Source organism: Balaenoptera ricei, chromosome 2 (assembly GCF_028023285.1).
Source record: "Balaenoptera ricei isolate mBalRic1 chromosome 2, mBalRic1.hap2, whole genome shotgun sequence".
NCBI lineage: Eukaryota > Metazoa > Chordata > Mammalia > Artiodactyla > Balaenopteridae > Balaenoptera > Balaenoptera ricei.
Genome location: NC_082640.1, coordinates 99,812,680 through 99,834,575, shown reverse-complemented (window position 1 = coordinate 99,834,575; position 21,896 = coordinate 99,812,680). Strand labels below are relative to the sequence as shown.

Sequence of the window (21,896 nt, the reverse complement as noted above, 5' to 3'; positions counted from 1 at the left end):
ATATGCCTATACAGTCTTATTTCTCTGTTTTCCCAGTTGGCACCAGCTTAGGCTCCCTTCTCCTTGTCCACAGTTATGCCATGCTCATTCTAGCATTTGGAATTCTATTTCCCAAATCCCTAACTTGTCCCAAACTAGCTCAGACAGGCCCTTGCCTAGACATCCCTGTTTCTGCCCACACAATTCCTCTCTCTTTAGCTGCCTAGATTCAACTTTGGCTCCGTCCCCGCAGGGGCCCTTCTTACCTCTCATCCAGTCATTCTCTTTCCCTTACCTCTGTCTTATCTGGATCTTTATTTGTATTTCTAATGCTAGCACTGAATCAGGCCCTTATCATTATACCTGGACCTCTATACTAGTCTCCTAACTGATGTCCAGAACTCGTTTTGTCTCTCTTTTGATTTAATTTTCTCCCGGACACTAGATTGATTTTCTCAAAGCTTCCCCCTCTGTTCTGAAAACTTTGATATAAAGCCTCAGTTCCCTAGCATGGCCCTTTATAATCGGGCTCTGATGTTTCTTTATTATCTACTCCTCTCAATAGCAGTCATATCTGGTTGGCCTTCCCAGCTTACTAGTCAGGGTCTTGTGAAACACTTGGCACACTCAAACAGTGCTGTTAAGAAGGGTTTAATGAAACAACTATTTACGAAGATGTGGGCAGGGTTAGAGGGAACCAACAAGAGTGGTGAAGCAATGGTATTGATTTGGAGCCTGAAGAAGCAAGTAGAGGGAGTGATTACTAGAACTCTGAGTAAGGGCAGTAGCTGAGGAGAAGGCCACCCCACAGGAGCCAAGGCCTTCAGCTGGAGGAATCCAGCATTGCTCAGCTGAGGCTTGGCTGGGAGGGGTCTGGGGAATAAATATCCTAATTTCATTCTTTTCCCATCCTCTGATCTACTGGTGCCTCCCACTGGCTGAATCCAACTGGAAGCCAGAGGACCAGGGAGGCCAGCTGATGCCCACCTCACAGGTCAGCTCTCAGGTTTGGAGAGGGCAGAGAAGGCTGGAGAGAGGTCTGGAGGGCAGTAGCTTACTCTTTGATTCAGTTACCTATGCTGTTCCCTCCCATAGCATCTCCACTTGTCCAAATGCTGCCAATCTTTTACCTGCTGCTCACATTCTGTTTCACCAAGTTGTCATTGATTATTTCTTCTCTCCTCAAAACACCTAAGGTGTTTAGCTCATACTGATTACATTGTACTTTGCTTCTGGTAGTTAAATCTAAGATATGGGATATAAACCCAGATTTTTGGAAGCCAACGCCAACTTTCCTTCCCCTAATCCAGAGATGATGTAGGTGGTAGAAAATACAGGTGCCTCATTTTTTGGCAACTGTCCCTGAGGAGGTGGCTAGAGAGTGCTACACTCCTGGTAGGCTGCAGAGGTTTTCTGCCTGTTGCCACCAACTGTTTGGACCCCAGGGTTGACAAGAAGGGCCCAGATACTCGATAAGTGTTGTGGGGATAGATGGGACCAGAGTTAGAACCAGGGTCTCCAACCATCAAGAGGTTTCAATCTCTCTGAGAAAACAGATGCATCAAAATGCCAACAAATAACAGTGACCACAAGAAGATTCCAAGAAGGGCAAGACAGGTACCACGACTTGTAGAAGCAACCTGGGCTGGAGGGACTAGAGAAGCTGCGACTTGGACTGCACTTTGGGCCACGGCTAAGATGAGGAAACAGGAAGGGGCACTTCAGAAGGGAATAATAGTCGGCGGTGAGGGGCTAACGTGTACTGCATTCCACTAGAATGTAAGTTCCGTCAGCACAAGGACCTGATGTGACACGTTCACTGGTTTTTTTCCCAGCACCCAGCACATCTCCTGGCGTAATGAAGGATAGGATCTCAGTAATTGTCTTAGTCTGTTTGGGCCACTATAACAAACACAGTAGCCCCCTGTTATCAGTGGGGGAATACGTCCCAAGACCCACCCCCTTGCCCCCGCCCCAGTGGATGCCTGAAACCATGCATAGTACCGAATCCTGTATATACTATGTTTTTTCCTCTATGTGCATACCTGTGATAATGTTTAATTTATAAATTAGGTACAGTAAGAGACTAACAACAACAATAATAAAATAGGACAATTATAACAATGTACTATAATGACAGTTATGTGAATGTGGTCTTCAAAATATCTTGCTGTATGAATTTAATGCCTTTTCCATCCTAACTAAGCACTTATCACACCGGGGCTGTAACTTGGGCGGTATGAGGTGCAACATCAATACTAACACGAATTTCTTTTTCCTTCTTCATTATTTCGTGGACAGAAGATTCATTCCTACTGTAGATCTTAGCAACCTCAGTGTATGATTTCTTTTATTTTCTTAAGTCAAGAACTTTCACCTTTTCAATTAAAGGAAGCATTTTACAGCTTCTCTTTGGCAAATCCAAATTGCCAGCATCGCTACTCTTGTGCTTTGGGGCCTTCATTAAGTGAAACAAGGGTGACTTGAACACAAGCACTGAAATACAGTTGATCTGATAACCGAGGTGGCCACTAAGTGACTAAGGGGCAGCATACGCTGGACAAAGTGATGATTGATGTCCCAGGTGGGGCAGAGTGGGATGGCGTGAGATTTCATCACACCACTCAGAATGGCATGCAGTTTAGAACTTATGAATTTTTTATTTCTGAAATTAAAAATTTAATTTCATTTAGTATTTTTGGACTGCAGTTCACTGTGGATAATTGAAACCACAGAAAGCAAAACTGTGAGTAAGGAGGGACTACTGTACCACAGACTGAGTGGCTTATAAACAACAGAAATTTATTTCTCACAGTTCTAGAGTCTGGAAAGTCCAAGATCAAGGTGCCAGCATAGTTGAGTCAGGGCCAATGTCTTTTCCCTGTGTCCTCACATAGTAGAAGGGGTGAGGGATCTCCCTGGACCTTCTTTTATAAGGCACTAATCCCATTCATGAGGGTTCCACCCTCATAACCTCATCACCCCCAAAGGCCCCACCTACTAATACCATAACCTTTGGGAGTTAGGATTTCAACGTATGAATTTTGGGAGGGCACAAACATTTAGAGCATAGAATGAATTAGCAGATGGATGGATTTATTCAATACCTTTATATGTCAGATGTGTACACAGTGAATTAAGGTAGAACTTAATTCATTCAGAAAAACTCTGTTGAATATACAGGAAAACACAAAGCACTAGGACACATCCCTACTCAAGCTAGAAAGGGAAAGATGTACACACATCTCACTACCTTTAACCTTCCATTATTTAAATTAGACCTTCTAACATTAAAAAAAACTTTCCCCTGGGGAATCCCGTGGTGGTCCAATGGTTAGGACTCCACGCTTCCACTACAGGGGGCCTGGGTTTGATCCCTGGTTGGGGAACTAAGATCCTGCAGGCCACACAGTGCGGCCAAAACCAAACAAACAAACACCTTTCCCCTGAAATTTGGCTCACCTTATTATTGGCCTACATTATCAGTAACTGGCAATCTCTGCTGTTCGTCCATTAGCATCTAAAGCTAATAGACTGGGAATGGGACCAGGACTGGGTGGGGAAATTTCTGTCCATCTGCACAGGTCCTCCTTGTATGTAGTAGGTACTTAACGAATACTTGTAGAAACATTCTTAGATACAGCAGAATTGTGACCATGCAGATTTCATGTAACTCTTTCTTTCCATAAAGATAACGATTGCACATTTAGCATAGCTAAATGTAATTTAATCTGCATGCCTTTTGTGTAGGAAATAAATCTGTAAATAAAAATAGGTGATGTTTTTTGAGCACTTCTGGCTGGTGACACCTCTCTTTTATCAACGTTAAATGGCTAAAATATATGTGAAAACTTTCCTTGTTGGAGAAGATATCTCGTTTCAATACATTGATAGAGTGGGACAAAAGAGAGGACGGCCCAGTGCTGTATTCTTCAGGAGTAATTATTGCATTAAAAAATCATACCGTAGCTATGTTATTTAGTTGCAAAATTTGGCTCACTCACTCACATAATTATAGCATTCGACAGTAATATGTAATTAAATTGCATTTTAAATGCCACCTGACAGTTCAGCGAGTTTGTAAGGAGAAGGAGTAGAGCAAAATTTGTTAAACATGTAAAATCTTCCATCTGACTGGACAGTAGTGAATGCACTTTAATGTAGTGTATTAAAATGTACCTGGGATTTGTTTTCAATCAGGCATGGTGAAACCAGCACATCAGGAGATGACTGCCATGAAGGACAAAGATTTGACTCCTAGTTCCCTAGGAATGGGAGGCCTGGTACACCATGTACCAGGGCCACATGGGGAAGCATGCAGGTTGGTCAGGAGGCAGAAAAATTAAGGAAAACCTGTAATGTGGTTTTCATGAGGCAGGGGGAACAGACAGACCAGGTTTGGGATTGGCTAATTTGAATAATTTTAGTGGGCTCTGGCCTATAGGGGCTGCCCTAGTTGTCTGATGTCTGGTCCTGGGATGATTAGGGCAAAAGAATGTTGCCTTCTCGAATGTAAAAGCCAGACAGAGGAAGTGGTTCAGGTATGGACTCTGGGTTTGTTGGCTTACTTATCAAAAGTGTGCTCCTAGACTGAGTTGTTTACTGTCTTTAGGAGCTGGTTAGCCCTGAGAGGGGCAGTCTCTTTAGGATTAACAAAGCCCCCAAATGTCAAACAATCATAAAATACAGAAATTAAAAACATGATTAACACAGTAGGATTCAAAATATCTCCAGGAAGGTTTCATGAAGTGTCTTATTCAGTGCCATTGATAAGTGCCACAAATATGCCTACATACTTGCATGTACTTCAGATTGAGATGAGATCACATTAAGGAACCATAGCATTTGGGGGGCAATGTTTGGTATTTTCCTGGCAATCCAGTCACAGTGACAATTTCCTTCCTGAGATTTTTCCATATTTGGACCTGCCCTTTTATAGTTTAAGTCAGAGGGTGTGATGGCTAATATCATGTGTCAACTTGACTGGGCCACAGGGTGCCCAGATACTTGGTTAAACATTATTCTGGGTGTGTCTATAAGGGTGTTTCCGGAGGAATCAGTAGACTGGGTAAAGAAGATTGTCCTCCTCAGTGTGGGTAGTGCCATCCAATCAGTTGAAGGTCTGAATAGAACAAAAAGGTTGACTCTCCCACGAAGAAGAGAGAACCCTTCGTGTCTGCCTGCCTTGACCTGGGACATTGGTTTCCTCCTGCCTTGGTACTTGAACTGAAACATCAGCTTTTCCTGGGTCTTGAGCCTGCTGTTCCTTTGGACTGAAACGACACCATTGGCTCTCCTGGATCTCCAGCTTGCTGACTGCAGATCTTGGGCCTTAGCCTCCATAATGGTGTGAGCCAATTTCCAGGAGTGCCCTTTGTATAATAGGGAAAGGGATGATGTTTGCTTTGGTTCTCTCCCTCTCTCCTTTCCATCCACTCCGGTTTAATCCTGGTTTTGTCCTTTTTTGGCTGTGTGGCCTTGATGTAACCAGTCTCCTGGAGCCTCACTTTTTTCAGCTGGTGAAATGGGGATATGTCTACCTCTAGTGCCTAGCACAGTGCCTGGCACATAGGAGTCTGAGATGGTACAGTGATGAGCCAGTTTTCCAATAGGGATCAGGATCCAGCTTCAGATTGTCCAAAGGAGGCATGGTATGCTGGCAAGGGGTGGGAGGGGCTTTGGCAGAGCTCAGAACTGGTAGAGGGAGGGCCCAGGCCAGTTCAGTGAGTCCCAGAGGGGTGGGCGGGCAGAGTGCCCTAGAGGAGTGCAGTAGGCACTAGAGGTGGATTTACCCAGAAGCAAATGAAGTTTAAGCTTCAGGGCCTCTCTCTTGCACGGGTCTCTGTGGGTGCTGGGAGTGCCAGGAGCGGAGGGGTAGCCAGGTTATAACCAGAAAGCATTATGCTTATGTTTCTGATAAACTGCCTAAAAGAGATCTCAGAAGGGTCTTGACTCACCAAGGATCCGGACATTTATTTGGACTTGTTTTCTCATTCAAAATTAATATTAACTATCTAATTTTGTATTTGTAATTTTGGGTCCCCAACTTGTATAGGCTTCACTGCCCATAACACCTGGATCTGCCCCTGCCTGGGGGGCTGCCCTTCTGGGAGATGGCATGTGGGGCCCCAGCAAAGAGGTCATCCTGAGATCCGGAGCTGGGAGAAGGTCCAGACTGGGAGCTCTCCACCTCTGAATTGCAGGCTCCCGCTAATGCCTGCATTGCTGCTCCAAAGGGCATTCAGAAAAAGTTGCTGTTCACGGAAAGGACTCACTGTAGCTCTGACCCTGCTGCAGATTCAAGTGACCTTTGGAAGATCACCTTGGCCCTCTGAGCCTCAGTTTTCCCATTTGTAAAGTGGTATCAATACCTCCAGTGTAGACTCAGGTATGGGTCCTGTGAATTGTAAAGCTCTAGGCACATGGGAGGGAAGTATTATAATTGTGTTGCTACTACTTGTATTTCTGTTATCTTGCTATTACTTGAAATATGCTTAGACCTTAACATTTCAGTGACTAAAGAGCAAAGGTAATGTCCACCCTGACACACTGTTTTTTGCTGTTTCATTCATTCGTTCATTTTAATTTTTTATTGAGGAAACTTTCCGGCATATACAAAAATTCACAGATTATCACAAGGAATGCCCGTATATATATCCATAAATTGGCTTCAGATTATTATCAACTCTGAAATAATGCCATTTGCAGCAATGTTGATGGACCTAGAGATTATCATACTAAGTGAAGTAAGTCAGACAGAGAAAGACAAATAACATATGATATCACTTATATGTGGAATCTAAAAAAATGATACAAATGAACTTACTTACAATTACAAAACAGAAGTAGACTCACAGACATAGAAAACAAACTTATGGTTACCAAAGGGGAAAGGGGGGGCAGGGATAAATTTGGAATTTGGGATTAACAGATACAGACTACTATATATAAAATAGATAAACAACCAGGACCTACTGTATAGCACAGGGAACTATATTCAATATCTTGTAATAACCTATAATGGAAAAAAATCTGAAAAAGAATATATATATATAATGGAATCACTTTGCTGTACACTTGAAACATTGTAAATCAACTATACTTCAATTAAAAAAAATTATTATCAACTCATGGCCAATCTGATGTCATCTACACTCCCACCTACTCACCTCCTGTAATATTTTTGAGCAAATTCCAAATCATTTAAACTGCAAGAATCCCAGTATTTTAAAAATTTAAGGGCCCATAAAAACTTACATCAATACTATTATTCTACCTCACTCATCCCCCAAAAAACTTAAATTTTCTTCTTCCAATTTCTTTAATAAGCTAAAATTTAATATCATATATTCCCTCCCAACTCACTCCCTGGGGCATAAGCTACTTTACATTTGAATTAAATAAAATTCAGCTGGTAGGCATTTTCCCTGAATTATCTCTTAGGTCTAACACTGTGAGAACTCAATTGAGGAGTAAGTTTGAATTAAAGTGTGCTCTTCAATCAGTGAGGTGACCTTAGGCAGGTGCTCTAACTTTACACTAAACCTCAATTTTCTCGTCTGTAAAATGGGGATACTAACACCCTCTTTACGAAGTTATTGTCTCTGAGACAGCATAAGTACAACTAGTAAACACTCAGTAAATGTTAGTTATTATTATTATGATAGTTTCTCCCTACTTTTTCTTATTGTACCCTGTCTTCTGGAAGTAATTTTGTTGAGAGATGTAAATAACTGATGATAGCCTTGGCTGATTTAAGTTAAAAGGCCCAGCAAGCCCAAGGGGGAGGAGCTAATGGAGGAGGAAGAGCCTTCCAGGAGTCTTACCACCTGGGCACTAGGTGTAAGCCCAACCCATGCTGTGTAGACAAGGTTCACTTGTGTCTCAGAGACTAGGACCCACAGGGATCCAGACAGCTCAGCATAAGCTTGGCTGGGAAGCTGGAGGCCCAGAGGTCAGGTAGGAACGGGGTGGGTGGTGAGAGGTGGAGGCTGTTCATTGTCTGTTTTCCTCTTTGAGTTTTGAAGTTTTCTACAAAGACGATATAATAAAGGTTGGCCTTGTAGTTATTGAAACCGAAAGCAATGAGGGCCCAGCCTGGCATGGGCTTGAGATAAGACAATTGTGACCCATACAAAGACCCCCTGTTTCCTCAAGAGCAAAAATAGCTGAAAGGTGGACTAAGTCTTGCTGGCCTGATGGGTCTTTCATTAAGATGCTCTGAATAATCCTTGTTTAGAGGCCAGCTCTGTTTGAACTGAGCCAAGTGTCCTAGCTGACACCCAGTGAGTGGCATGCACGTGGCATAGGATTAGGGAGCTCTCGACACTGGCAGTCTGCGGCTTGTCCCAGAAAGGCTGGCTGTGAGAGGTGTGGAGTCCCAAAGACTTGTCTAGACCAGGGGGTCTGGAGTCAGCAGCCAGCAATGTAAGTAGGAGATGCCTAGCAGGCTGTCTTATCTTTCAATCAGCAGGGATTTTACTACAGCTATAACAAAGCATTTATTTTGATTCTTTGAAGGAAGCACTCAATTGATGTAGCATTAATTGAATTTTTATCTAACTTAAAAGCATAACGTTATTTAACTAGGACATGTATTTGTTATATGAAATACATTTATTTCAATTAAATAAATGTGCCACTTGTTAAATGAAAGTTAACTTTGCCCTATTTATTGATTCTTTTAAAAAGTGTGTGTTTCACCTCGTAAGAGGGTAGAGAGAAAGCAGCTGCATTTTTCTGCATCCTTAGTGGGTAATTCTTATTTCTTAACCTAACAGGTAGATGTGTTTCAGGCTACCTTCTAGGGAGACTCAGAGACTTACATTTATGCTCCTTAGTTATTTTGTTGACAGAGGTTTTTTATTTCTTTTCTGTTGACTTCAGGGTCAAGTTTGGCCTTTTCTTTTTTTTTTTTTTTTTTTTTTCATTCTGGTTAAGATTGTGTGACCTGCTTTCTTCAATTGTCTGGTTTTTCGATTGTTGCTCTAGACTTGGTTTAGGTCAATGTCAGAAATTTCTCTTGGTTCCTGTTGATATTTTCTGACACTACTTCTAACACCAGGTGTATGTCTTTTCCAACACCAACCAGTTCTCTGACGCCAACTGGGTGTTCAACAATTCAGTTCTGATGTTAGATCCCAGAGCTGCAAATGGCATCCCAGGCGACCCACACTTCTGCCTGCCTGACTACAAATTTTGGGGCTCCCAGGATGCCCTCTTAGGTTTGATAATTTGCTAGAATGACACACAGAACTCAGGAAAACACTTCACTTATGCTTACCAGTTTCTTTCTTTTTTTTTTTTTTTTATAAGAATCCATAGCTTTTTTTTTTTTTAATTAATTAATTAATTTATTTATTTTTGGCTGTGTTGGGTCTTCGTTTCTGTGTGAGGGCTTTCTCTAGTTGCGGCAAGCGGGAGCCACTCTTCATTGCGGTGCGCGGGCCTCTTGCTGTCGTGGCCTCTCCTGTTGCAGAGCACAGGCTCCAGACACGCAGGCTCAGTAGTTGTGGCTCACGGGCCTAGTTGCTCCACGGCATGTGGGATCTTCCCAGACCAGAGCTCGAACCCGTGTCCCCTGCATTAGGCAGGCAGATTCTTAACCACTGTGCCACCAGGGAAGCCCTGCTTACCAGTTTCTTATAAAGCTTATTTCAACTCAGGAATGGCCAAATGGAAGAGATGTGTAGGGCAAGGTATGGGGTGGGGTCGGGGGAGAGGGTGGGAGGTGCCACAGAGCTTCCATGACCTCTCTGGGTGTGTCACCACCCTCCCAGCACTTCAGCACGTTCGCCAACCTGGAAGGTCTCAGAATCTCATTGTTCAAGAGGTTTTTTTTGTTGTTTTAAATTTTACTTATTTATTTATTTATGGCTGCGTTGGGTCTTCGTTGCTGCGCGTGGGCTTTCTCTAGTTGCGGAGAGCGGGGGCTACTCTTCGTTGCGGTGCGCGGGCTTCTCATTGCGGTGGCTTCTCTTGTTGCGGAGCACGGGCTCTAGGCGCGCGGGCTCAGTAGTTGTGGCTCGCGGGCTCTAGAGCGCAGGCTCAGTGGTTGTAGCCACAGGCTTAGTTGCTCCACGGCATGTGGGATCTTCCTGGACCAGGGCTTGAACCCGTGTCCCCTGCACTGACAGGCGGATTCTTAACCACTGCGCCACCAGGGAAGCCCCTGTGCAAGAGTTTTTATAGAATTCAATCTCCAGCCCCATTTCCTCATAGAAACTGGGGGCGGGGCTGAAAATTCCAACCCTCTAATGACATGTTTGGTCTTTCTGGTGAACGGCCTCCATCGTGAAGCTATCTAGGGGTCCCATCCTGAGTCTCTTCATTAACATAAACAGTTATGGTTGAAAGGGGCTCCTTATTATTATTTGCTATTGAATAACAACTCCTATCACCCAGGAAATTCCAAGGGTTTTAGGAGCTTTGTACCATGAACGGGGAATAAAGTCCAAATATATATATTTTATTATACCACAGTTCCAAAGTGGGATACTAAAAAATTATGATTATGCATTATTGTCCTGGGTTTTTTCTGGTCTTTGACTTTGTATCATGCCCTACCTTCTCCACAAATAGCATTAGATTGTGGTTCTGGTTTTTCTGATCCGAAAGTGAGGACGACATTACATTGTTAGAATGAGAGTGTTCCTGAGATTTTCAAGTGTTTTCAAACTTGGAACATTTCCTCTAACACGTTCTTTTATGTTTGTGAAATTTTTGTTTATGGTTCACAAGTGAAATTTGACTGCAAAGGCCAGGATATTCTGCTTGATGACTGTTATTAATGAAGTTGATAGAACTGGTTCAGAGGACTTTGTGTTTATTTACACTGAATCCAGAAATAGGCTACGGGTAACTGCTGAAATAAAACAGAACTAGCCTTCTTGGCCGAATGAAGGAAATATTTGCATAACCTCTTCCTCTTTCAAGAGGAGAACCATGGGGTATTAGGCTGGAAGGGAATTAGGAGGTTGAAGAGCCTCAGATGGCGTGGCTGGAAATCAGAAACTTAGCCAGGCCTCCTTTTAGATCATTATTTTGTAACTCTTTCCATGGAGTTAAGATGTTGTGTCAGGACCATGAAAAAGTGGTTTCCCTAAAAGGCAAGCGAGGAGTTTTGCTGTGATTCCGTTGCTCTGTGGACATATACAAAGGCAGGATGTGACGACTGTCTATTCACCATAAAATATCTTCTTCCCTAGCAAACAGCAATATCCTACTTGGTGATTTCCTCCACTCCTCAATGATTAAGAAACAAAGAACGAACAAACAAAATACCCAACCAAACAAATAAAACCAAATTGAGTGATTTTTAAAATTTAAAGCTCATTAAAGAAAACGTGAGAAAAGCACATGTAAAGAAGAGGCAAAAAAATCAATTATAGTGTTATCAAAACATTGCTAATATTTAGGTGTCAGTACCGTGCAAAAAATGGTTTCCCTTTTGTGGGAAGTGTGGAAAAGATATCTGGATTTTTTTCATTTAAGATTATCATGTAAGCACTGTTTTGTTGTTGTTGATAGAGATAATAGATATAGTGGTTTAAAGCAGAGGCTCTGGCACTAAAGTGCCCAGGTTCAAATCACAGTCCACCATTTGTGAGCTCCCTGCCTCAGTTTTATCATCTGTAAAATGGGGATGATAATGACAGCCATCTCACAAGTTAAATGTTTATGTAAAGGACTTAGTACATGTTTGTTATTGTCATCAAAATAGATTTCATTATTATAACATTAATATATGTGTACAGTAGATATTTTATAAGATACAGAAAAGCAGAAGTCAAAATCACCCATTATTCTAAAACCCAGAGAAAAACCACTTACCCAGTGTTAACATTTTGCTGTTTTTTATTGCTCATATTGTAATTCCAATTTATATCCTGATCATAACATAATTATTCTGGAAAACTAATTATGTAAACAAAATTTGAAAAGACTACATAGGTCATCTTTTGTAACCATATTTTACTTACCCCTTCCCCAAAGTTTTAACATGCAGATGGCTATTCCTGCCCATCTCCCCGCACACCCCCCCCATATTTAAAAGAGAAGTAATCATAAATTAGCCTTGGTTAGAATAGTCTGGAGCCTGAGCCTTCCTTGGCCAGTGTGGAACCTGCAGTTGTTTTTTTCTGTAACCAGGACATAATCAGATCCAATCCACAAACCAGTTAACTCAGGGTTGAACGTATTATGAATGAATATGTGAGATATATCTTTGTAAAGGTTTGTCTTCTTAAGTATTAGAGGTTACTTCCTTAGAACAGAGTCCCAGAAATGAAAATGCAGGGTCAAAGGATGGAAATGTTTTCTATAAGGGTCATACTGATTTAAACTTGTGGCAACAGTGTATGAGCCTGCCCCACTTTCTGTGGCCCCCATGTCCCTCCCCCCAGCTCTGGGTTGCTTTTCAGATCTGAAATATTGAGGAAGTTGTCAGGGGTTCCAAAACACTGGAGTAGAGTTAATCTTAATTAAAATCATCACTCCAGCCCCTCCTTCTCACTCCTCCAGGGCCCTTCTTTCTTCCTTTCATAGGGTTTTTCCCTCCCAGCTCTCTCTAATTCCCTCGTGTAGCCTTCCTCTTCTCCACTGGCGGGGGAAGTCATATAATTAAGTTGTTCCCACTAAGAAGTTAGTGAACTTAGCAGCTAGAAGTGTTATCCCCCAGCTGGGTACTTGCATTTTAATAAACGGTTCCTGGAGCATTGTTGAACCCACAGGGATGAGCTTGATGGTGGAATTTGGGGTGCTGTAATACGCAGGGAGGGAGATAGTTTGGTCTGGACCCCTCAAGTTATAAAATAGACTGTATCCAAGATGTAAGGCCGGATCTATGGATGGGATGACGCCAAGGCCAGTTTCTGAGACGCCTTCATTTCCTCACTGCCAAAGCACCAGCTGCTCAGAGCAGAAACACCTTTTCCTAAAGGTAAAGTGTGTCTCTTGGAAAAACTATAAAGGGGAGATTATTTACCGAATTGGTTATAATAAAAGACTGGTCAGCAGCATATGCAGATTCTTTTCATAAAATATAACTTTATGATACCAGGCAGGGCTCCTTTTATGGCTTTTGCATCATCTGGTTGAAACTGCCAAAGATATGGAGGGCCTTTGCTTATGTGTCTGTAGCCAGTGATTTAAATCGTGTGTCGCTGGGCAGGCAGATCCGGGTACTTCTTAGTGGGGCTGAGGCTCTGATTACCTTGGCCTGAACTCTGAGCTACAGAGAAGGTGAGATTCTTGCTGGACTATTTCTGTTTCAGCAAGGTCTCAGGTGCCCTTTGTGGCAAGGGATTGTTCAGATGTCTATCTGTAGACTCATACATATTTGGTGGACTGAAAAGCCAAAGAAAGAATTGAGGAATGTGCCTGAGAGGAGAAGGATGACAGCGGGATACCGTAGATGATGCCCTAGCTTTAGGGAGGGACAAGGAGAGGTACAGGCACATTATGAGGAGAACTTAAAAGATGAGAGTTACTTGGTTCAAAGTCTGAGATGTCCCGAAAGGAGGAGGAAAGGGAGAAGAGGAAAGCTTAGCCAATTGTTAGCCATCTGTGGAGCATTCCCAAGAAGCTCTTGACCACAGCCAGGTGGGAAGGTGGTGTTGAAACGGCGGCAACCAGCTAGAGCCGGCCAGATGCCAGCCTCCCCTCCCTCCGTGAATGAAAATGCTTTGGTCCCATAGTGGCTCCTTCCTTACACAGAGCCTTATCTGTTCCTTTCTAGCCTGATCCAGCCTGAAGATGACCCCGCTGGCCGCTGTGGTGTCTGGCCCCCGTGTCCGACTCTTTGCCTGCTTCCTCAGGCTGGGCTGTCAGCAGGCCAAACCACTTCAGCTTCACACAGGGGCCAGCCTCGCAGCCAAGAACCACTATGAGGTGCTGGTGCTGGGTGGGGGCAGTGGTGGGATCACCATGGCTGCCCGCATGAAGAGGAAAGTGGGCGCAGAGAATGTGGCCATCATTGAGCCCAGCGAGGTAAGTCTCCCCCTTTTGAGTGCATGTGTGTGTGTGTGTGTGTGTGTGTGTGTCGTGCACATGCATGCGTAGGTTAGGGGCTGGGTTGGGGATGACTGTCATGCCTAGGCCACCATGTTCCCAGGTTAGTGCTTCTCTTTCTGGGCATAAAAAGCAGGTTGTCCCAAAGAATTGGGAGAAGGTGGGGGGAGGGGGAGAGCGAGGACAGATCTCTTGGCTTATGTTCTTCTCTCTGTTAGTTTCTTAGGGCTGCCATAACAAATTGCCATAAAGGGGGTGGCTTAAAACAACAGATAATTTACTCTTTCGCAGTTCTGGAGGCTAGAAGTCCAAAACCAAGGTGTTAGCAAGGCCATGCTCCCCTTGAAGGCTGAGGGGGAAGGGGAAGCTGTCTCATGCCTCTCTCCTAGTTTAGGTGGTTGTGGACAGTCCTTGGTGTTCCTTGGCTTGTTGTAGATCGCTCCGATCTCTGCCTCTGTTTTCACATGGCCTTCTCTCTGTGTGGCTCTTGTGTCTTCACATGACCTACTTATAAGGACACCAGTCATTGGATTAGACGTTAGACAGTCTGATGGATAGACATTAGAGGTCAAGGACATTCTAGTCTAGCATGACCCCATCTTAACTTGATTACATCTGCAAAGACCCTATTTCCAAATAAGGTCACGATCGCAGGTCCTGGGGTTAGGACGTCAGCATATTTTTTGGAGAGAAACAATTCAACTCGTGTCATCCTCCACCTTCAGTCTCATGTCCAGAGGAAAATCAGTGGCCGTTGCACCTTCCTTTCCCTGTTCCAGTCTGGAGAAAGGGTGATGAGTTGAGGGGCGGGGGGGGGGGGGGGAAGGTAAAAACCCACTGAAAAGGTGTCAGTGGGTTTGAGAAATATAAGTGTAAGAGATTATAAACAGATTATAAAGCAGAAAAAGCTAGCAGACACGAGGAGGGAAGTTGGGAAGTGTTTGTAAAGCACTATTTCATGAAAAATATTTTAAGATTGTCCAAAGCTTCAAAAAATAGTCAAGCATTTTGGCGGTTGGCTTAACGTTTCCTAAGGAACTGGGTGTGCACCAGTGGGAAGCTGTATCTTTGGGAGGAAAAAGCAAAATGGATCTGGTGCCGGTTTGGTGGAGGAGGGTAGGGCAAGAAAGGCACGGTCCTTTTCAGGAAGTCTTCTCAGTACCAAACGAGGCTGCCCAGGGCTTTTCTGCAATCTCCAACTGGTAGGTTGTGACTTGTGGGGAGACTGGAGGACCCTCTCCGTCTATTTCCTCTTAAAAGTGACTTTAATTCAGGGACAACATTTGAAATGACAGTGGTCTGAGAGCTGTATCAGGTGGCCTGTGGTGGATTGTAGCTAACGCATGGAAGGCCTCCCGGTGGGGCTACTCTTTGTGATGAGACAGGCCCCTCCAAGGCACTGGACACAATTCAGGAGGCCAGAATGGGGTCTGTCCCGCTCTGTGAGGAAGTGCGTGACAGGGGCTGTCGCAGGAGCTGCCAGCGGCTCAGGCCTTTGGCACTTTCCCTCCTGTGTCTGGTTTAGTGACTGCTAGAGCTTGTGCTTGTTTGCAGTCTAAAAAATAATCCGAGTTTGTATTTTCATTCCCTTTTCTGTTTAAGATGGACTTGAAATCGTTGAGCTCTCACAACTGGAGACCTCTGCCCCCCTTATCTTTGATCCCATGCATTATGGCTGTAGGGAGATTGCAGAGCTGTTCCTTATGTTCTCTTCACTCTCTGGGGGTGTGGGCAATTCTTTCTGGCCAGTATGAGGCATTTTGACAATGTTGAGATCTCTTGGTCCCCTGGTCTACTCCATGGTTGCATTGGAATTCTCAGAGACCATTAAGCCAATATGCCCTTTGGCCCCGAGCCTAGAACTTTCACAACTAACTGAGATCAAGAGTGGACCATCTGAAGCAGAAGAACTCCAGAAAATACTGGAAGTTTGGGTATCATGGTAGGATCTGATGCCTCTGAGAAAGGAGAAGAGGGATCCTAGTGCTGATGGGGGATGTCTGTAGTCCTCCCCATGGGCTTGGGAAACACAGTGGGAAGTTAATGAAGTTTTGAGCATCCCCAAAGCGGCAGTAAACTTTTCAGACTTACCTCACAAATTTCTGAGGAACCATATTTAGGTTTTGGGGCTCACTTTTTCTTTATATCCGTGCACATAAATGGATTAATAATGTGTGTGTGCTTATATGCATGTATATGTAACATGTACATGTTAAACACCAAATCTTAAATCTGTATTATTTAAGCAATAAATAATACAGTGCTCACTAAAGATAGTTTATGGCTTTTTTTGCTGATCTTGGCAGAATTCTTTCGTAGGTGACTGCCCTTCAGAGCTTAACACAGTAGGAGACATCAGTGGAGTCGGTGGCGGGAAGACTAACCTTCTGGAGACTTTTCTCTGTGATGCTCCAAGGGTCTGGAGGGAGGAATTGAGAGAGTCTAGCTCATGTACTTTCAGCTATGACCCTTTGGATCGGCCTCACATTGAAATGAATCTCCAAATACTTTGTTCCTTAGAGACATTTCTACCAGCCAATCTGGACCCTGGTGGGAGCTGGTGCCAAACCATTAGCCTCATCTGGCCGTCCCACAGCGAGTGTGATTCCATCTGGTGTAGAGTGGATCAAAGCTAGAGTGGTTGATCTGAACCCAGACAAGAACTGCATCCACACAGACAACGACAAGGAGGTAACCGTCCTTTGGCTTTTGTTAACCTGAGGGCTTGTATTGAACGCACAGCCGTTATCAAACTGGACAGCTTCATGGTAAGAGGGCGGTATACATGTGCGTGTGTGCGTGTGTGTGTGTGCTGAATACTGCGTGAGATGGGAAGGCGTGTGGGGAACAGAGGATGGGATAGATGGAAGGACGGAGTGATGCTGAATTAATAAATGAACAACGAAGACAAGTATTTATTGAACACCACTGTTTGTCCTATTGCTTGGTACAGTATCATATGCCTGAATTTTTATTGAACAAATACTACTGCTCTGTGTGAAAATACCAGGTACCTCCCTCCTTTTTCCTTTGAAGCAGCCAGCCTCTCTATCTGACCCCTGGTCCTGCAGAGGAAGGGGGTGTTGGGAAGTGTCCATCCCAGTCACACTCGGGGGAGCTCGGCCAGAGCTGTTAGGGAACTGTGTGACTGCGGTGGTGCCAGGGCTGAGAATTGCTGCTGCTGCAGCTTGAGGCTCATGGTTGCTTGGCACCATTTAGAAGTCTCCTCCCCCCCCCCCCCCACCCCCAGCCACACAGGGATCACAGCTTTTCAGCAACTGCAGCCCCTGTGTCTGACTGAGGGGATGAGGGCAGGACAGTGAGAAGACAGGCTTAGGAGCCATCGGGGGATCGTGTCCCCTCATCTGCTGCTGAGCCCAAGACAGCCATCGTGCCGCACAGGCCTGTTCCGGGCTCCCATGGTTCTTGGGCCCCCAGGGTGTTATTGGCCTTAATATCCTGACCCGGCTCCCTCCAGACTGGGCACTCCAGCATTTTCACAGAACTGTAGAATCTGAGAGTTGGTGGGAATCTTTCAGATCCAACCCCTTGCTCTAAGCAGGGACCATTGGCTCCAGGCATTCTCAACCTTTCCTTAGGTCATGGATCTTTCTGAGTGTGGATCTTAATTAGCCCAGTCTAGAAAATGCATATATGTACCTAATTTTGCATTTAATTTCAAGGAGTTCAGAGATTGTTTGCAGCCTTTCCCTGAACCCTGATCAACCCTGAACCAACCCTCCTTCCCCCCTTCCTTCCTCCCTCCCTCCCCTCCCTCTCTCCCTCCCTTCCTTCCTTCCTTCCTCAATATTTATTAAGCATTATTATAACCTAGGTACAGTTTTAGGGATATATAAGTGAATGAAAACAGACAAAAATCCTTATTGTCCTGGATTTTATATTTCTAGTGGAGGAAGACATACAATAAACAGTAGACATAATAAGTTATATAATGTGTTAGAAGGTGATGAATATTCATTTAAAAAAACAGAGCCTAATTACTGGGATTGAGGCACGTGGGGTAGGGGGTTGAATTTAAAATGGGTTAGTATTTACACTTTCCAGGGCCAGGGACTTCTCTGACAAGTTATCCCTCTTCATTTTTTATAGACAGACAGGTTATATGCAAGTTCTGCCTTTAATGAGTCAGAATCTACCCTCCTGTAACCTCTTTTTTTGTTCTTTCTTGGGCCTCCAGGGTGATAGTAGCCATAATACTGTTCTTGCCCCTTATTCTTCCTGTAGTGTGGGAGAGAAAGCCTTCTCTCTTTTCTGTGGAGAAACCCTCCAACTATTTGAAGGTGGCTCTTAGAGTCTGTGTCAGTCTTCTCCTCAGGTAGACTTGTCCTCCTGTCTCCACTTTCCTCAGATTTCATGAGCTCCAGCCCTCTCACTACCCTCTTTACCCTGCTTGAGACATCATCTGGCTTGTTTTGTCCCCATGATCCGTGGCCCCTAGAGGTGCCTAGAAGAGTAGCCAACACTACAGAACAGCCCAGAATAGAGTGGGACATTCTCTCCCGCAACTAGATAGAATCCAAGCTAGCGTTTGCCAAGTTATCACAGTGCTGATTCATGCTGGGCTAGAGGTCATTTCAAACCACTGGGTCTCTTTTTCACATGATCTACTGTCAAGTCAAGCATCCCGCATCCTAAAATATATACAGACATATTTATTTATTTACATTAAATTAAAAATTTTATATATTATTTTCTCCCTGTTGAAACGCTTCCATATTTTCCCCAGCATGTCCAGGAGAGCAGACTGGATTAAACACAAGATTGTTCTCAATTCACAAGATTGAGTTTTGGGGCTCGTTTCCCTTGCCAGTCTGCTGCCAGATCACGGGACCAGCGGACTTGTATCTTCTAATACACATCCCCCTTTGGTACAGCAGTGCCTGCCTCCTAGTCAGACCCCTTTGCATTATAGGAATAGCTCAGAGTCCTCTGTGATTGGGTTTGTGTGTATCTTAAGGAACATAAACTTGTCTTATCTCTTGAGAATGAGAGGCACTGGGAGGTGCTTTCACTTCTGAGTCCTGCTTAGACGTCTAAGGCCTAGACCCTTGGGAGAGTTGTAGAGTCTTGTTTTAGGGCTGCGAAAGAAGTTGGTATTAGTTGGTGAGACTCTTCTCCGAGATTTTTTAAGCAAAAGTATTGCATAGCCAGATATCAGAAATCTACATACAATGTCTCTTCTTCTTGGTTTTGGTTCACCCTCCCAGCCTGCCTGGATCTTTTAGATTTTTGATTCAGACATCCAGTTAGCAATTTTTCCTTGCCATTATCCATGATGGTTTCATTTAAGTTCAAGGTTTTAATTCTTTAACATGCCCCTAGAGAACTTTTTTCTAGCTTACATAAATCAGTCAATATTCTTTTGAAAATATTAAAAAATTTACCAAATCATTTCCATTCTTTGTTTACACTTTCCTATCCTATTTACAATGTGAGGGTACTGCTGAAATCCAGCCTCAGTGTGTCTGTGTCTCTGACTTTTCCCTGATTCAGAGTTCTGTGTGTTTGGAATGTGTCCCCCAGGCCCCGTGTAGACTGGTCCTTGCTCCTTCTCCAGATTTAACCTGGTTCTGTTCTCTTCCTTGTTCCTACTCCAGCACACTGGCCTCTCAAATACCTTGGCCTCCTTCTTCCCCAGGACATTTGCACATGCTGCTTCCACCTCTTCCCCTAGCTAACTCCTGCTTATCGTTAGCTTAGAGATGACATCTTCAGGCAAGCCTTCCCTGATCTACCAGACTAGTCAGGTTCCCCCTTGACATGCCATCACAGCATTCTGTGGTTTAGTAATTATTTGTGTGATTATCTGGTAATGTCTGTCTTGCCCACTAGACTGAGTTCCTGGAGGGGTAGGAACTGGGTCTTTCTTGTTCAGCGTTGTATGTCCAGGACTTAGCACAATATCTGTCACATAGAAGGTGTTCAGTAAATCTTTGTGATCAAGTAGTGCCTCAGTTTCTTCATCTGTAAAATGGTACTACTAACAATACCTACTTCATTGGGTTGCTGTGAGGATTAAATGAATTAAAGCATGTAAAACATTCAGAACAGTGCCTTGTACAGAGTGAATGCTCAAGAAATGTTGCTGTTATTATTTTTTAAAGAATACTTGAAATAAACAAATGGGACTTAATTAAACTTAAAAGCTTTTGCACAGCAAAGGAAACCATAAACAAGACAAAAAGACAACCCTCAGGATGGGAGAAAATATTTGCAAATGAAACAACAGACAAATGATTAATCTCCAAAATATACAAACAGCTCATGGAGCTCAATATCAAAAAAACAAACAATCCAGTTAAAAAATGGGCAGAAGACCTAAATAGACATTTCACCAAGGAAGACATACAGATGGCCAGGAGACACCTGAAAAGATGCTCAACATCACTAATTATTAGAGAAATGCAAATCAAAACTACAATGAGGTATCACCTCACACCGGTCAGAATGGCTATTATCAAAAAATCTAGAAACAATAAATGCTGGAAAGGGTATGGTGAAAAGGAAACCCTCCTGCACTGTTGGTGGGAATGTAAATTGATACAACCACTTTGGAAAACAGTATGGAGGTTCCTTAAAAAACTAAAAATATAACTATCATATGACCCAGCAATCCCACCAGTGGGCATATACCCTGAGACAACCATAATTCAAAAAGAGTCATGTACCCCAGTGTTCATTGCAGCACTATTTACAATAGCCAGGACATGGAACCAACCTAAATATCCATCAACAGATGAATGGATAAAGAAGATGTGGCACATATATACAATGGAATATTACTTAGCCATAAAAAGAAACGAAACTGAGTTATTTATAGTGAGATGGATGGACCTAGAGTCTGTCATACAGAGTGAAGTAAGTCAGAAAGAGAAAAACAAATACCATATGCTAACACATATATGTGGACTCTAAAAAAAAAAAAATGGTACTGATGAACCTAGTTGCAGGGCAGGAATAAACATGTAGACATAGAGAATGGACTTGAGGACATGGGGTGGGAGGGGAAAGCTGGGGTGAAGTGAGAGTAGCATCGACATATATACACTACCGAATGTAAAATAGCTAGTGGGAAGCAGCAGCATAGCACAGGGAGATCAGCTCGGTGTTTTGCGATGACCTAGAGGGGTGGGATAGGGAGGGTGGGAGGGAGGCTCAAGAGGGAGGGGATATGGGGACATATGTATGCATATGGCTGATTCACTTTGGTGTACAACAGAAACTAACACAGTATTGTGAAGCAATTATACTCCAATAAAGATCTATTAAAAACAAAAGAATACATGGAAAAAAGGAAAAGGAAATATTTATTGAGTATCCACCCTGTGCCCGCAGAGTATTTGACTGCTGACTGATGGAAAGCAGGTTTACAGTCTGTGAACACATGCTGATGCTTTTCTTTTTCTAAATTATTACGAGACATCTATTTAGTAGATGAGCCTGGAATTTTGAAATGTTTAAACATCCTATTTACTAAATTGTTAGTGTCAGAATTTACCTCCCCCATCCCCTGTATAAAATTAGAACACTTGCCCATATTTAGCCTTCCAGCGGGGTCTGCACTGTTCTCTGAAATTGCTCAAAAGTTTTGTCTACAAGTTTTTGCAGTTCCTTAGAGTTAGGTCTTCTGGCCTGGAAGCTTGAACTCATTCAAAAGACTTGAGGATTTCTTGTGTTGTTTGCTACTTTAGGGTTTATTCTCCCTTATTTATTTATTTTTTTTCATAATCTTAAGCATGTCTGTTACTAGTCCTTAAAATAATCAATATTATGCTCTAATAGAACCATCAAGGCAGGCACAAACCAATGGCTTTTCTTGCTGACAGTATGCATATGTCTTACCTGTAGGGCACCACCCCCAGACCCCATGCCATCTCTGACCTCAC

At 43.4% G+C, this 21,896-nt stretch overlaps 1 protein-coding gene across 1 annotated transcript in view; it reads left to right on the top strand.

Annotated features, from left to right (window-relative positions):
- The window catches only part of SQOR (sulfide quinone oxidoreductase), a 46,166-nt gene that overhangs the window by 7,048 nt on the left and 17,222 nt on the right, over positions 1–21,896 (top strand). Inside the window, exons 2-3 of the mRNA XM_059913367.1 lie at positions 13,718–13,968; positions 16,510–16,680. Coding sequence (XP_059769350.1) covers positions 13,735–13,968; positions 16,510–16,680 — 405 coding nt within the window. The 5' untranslated portion in view covers positions 13,718–13,734. The remainder of the gene's footprint in view (positions 1–13,717; positions 13,969–16,509; positions 16,681–21,896) is intronic.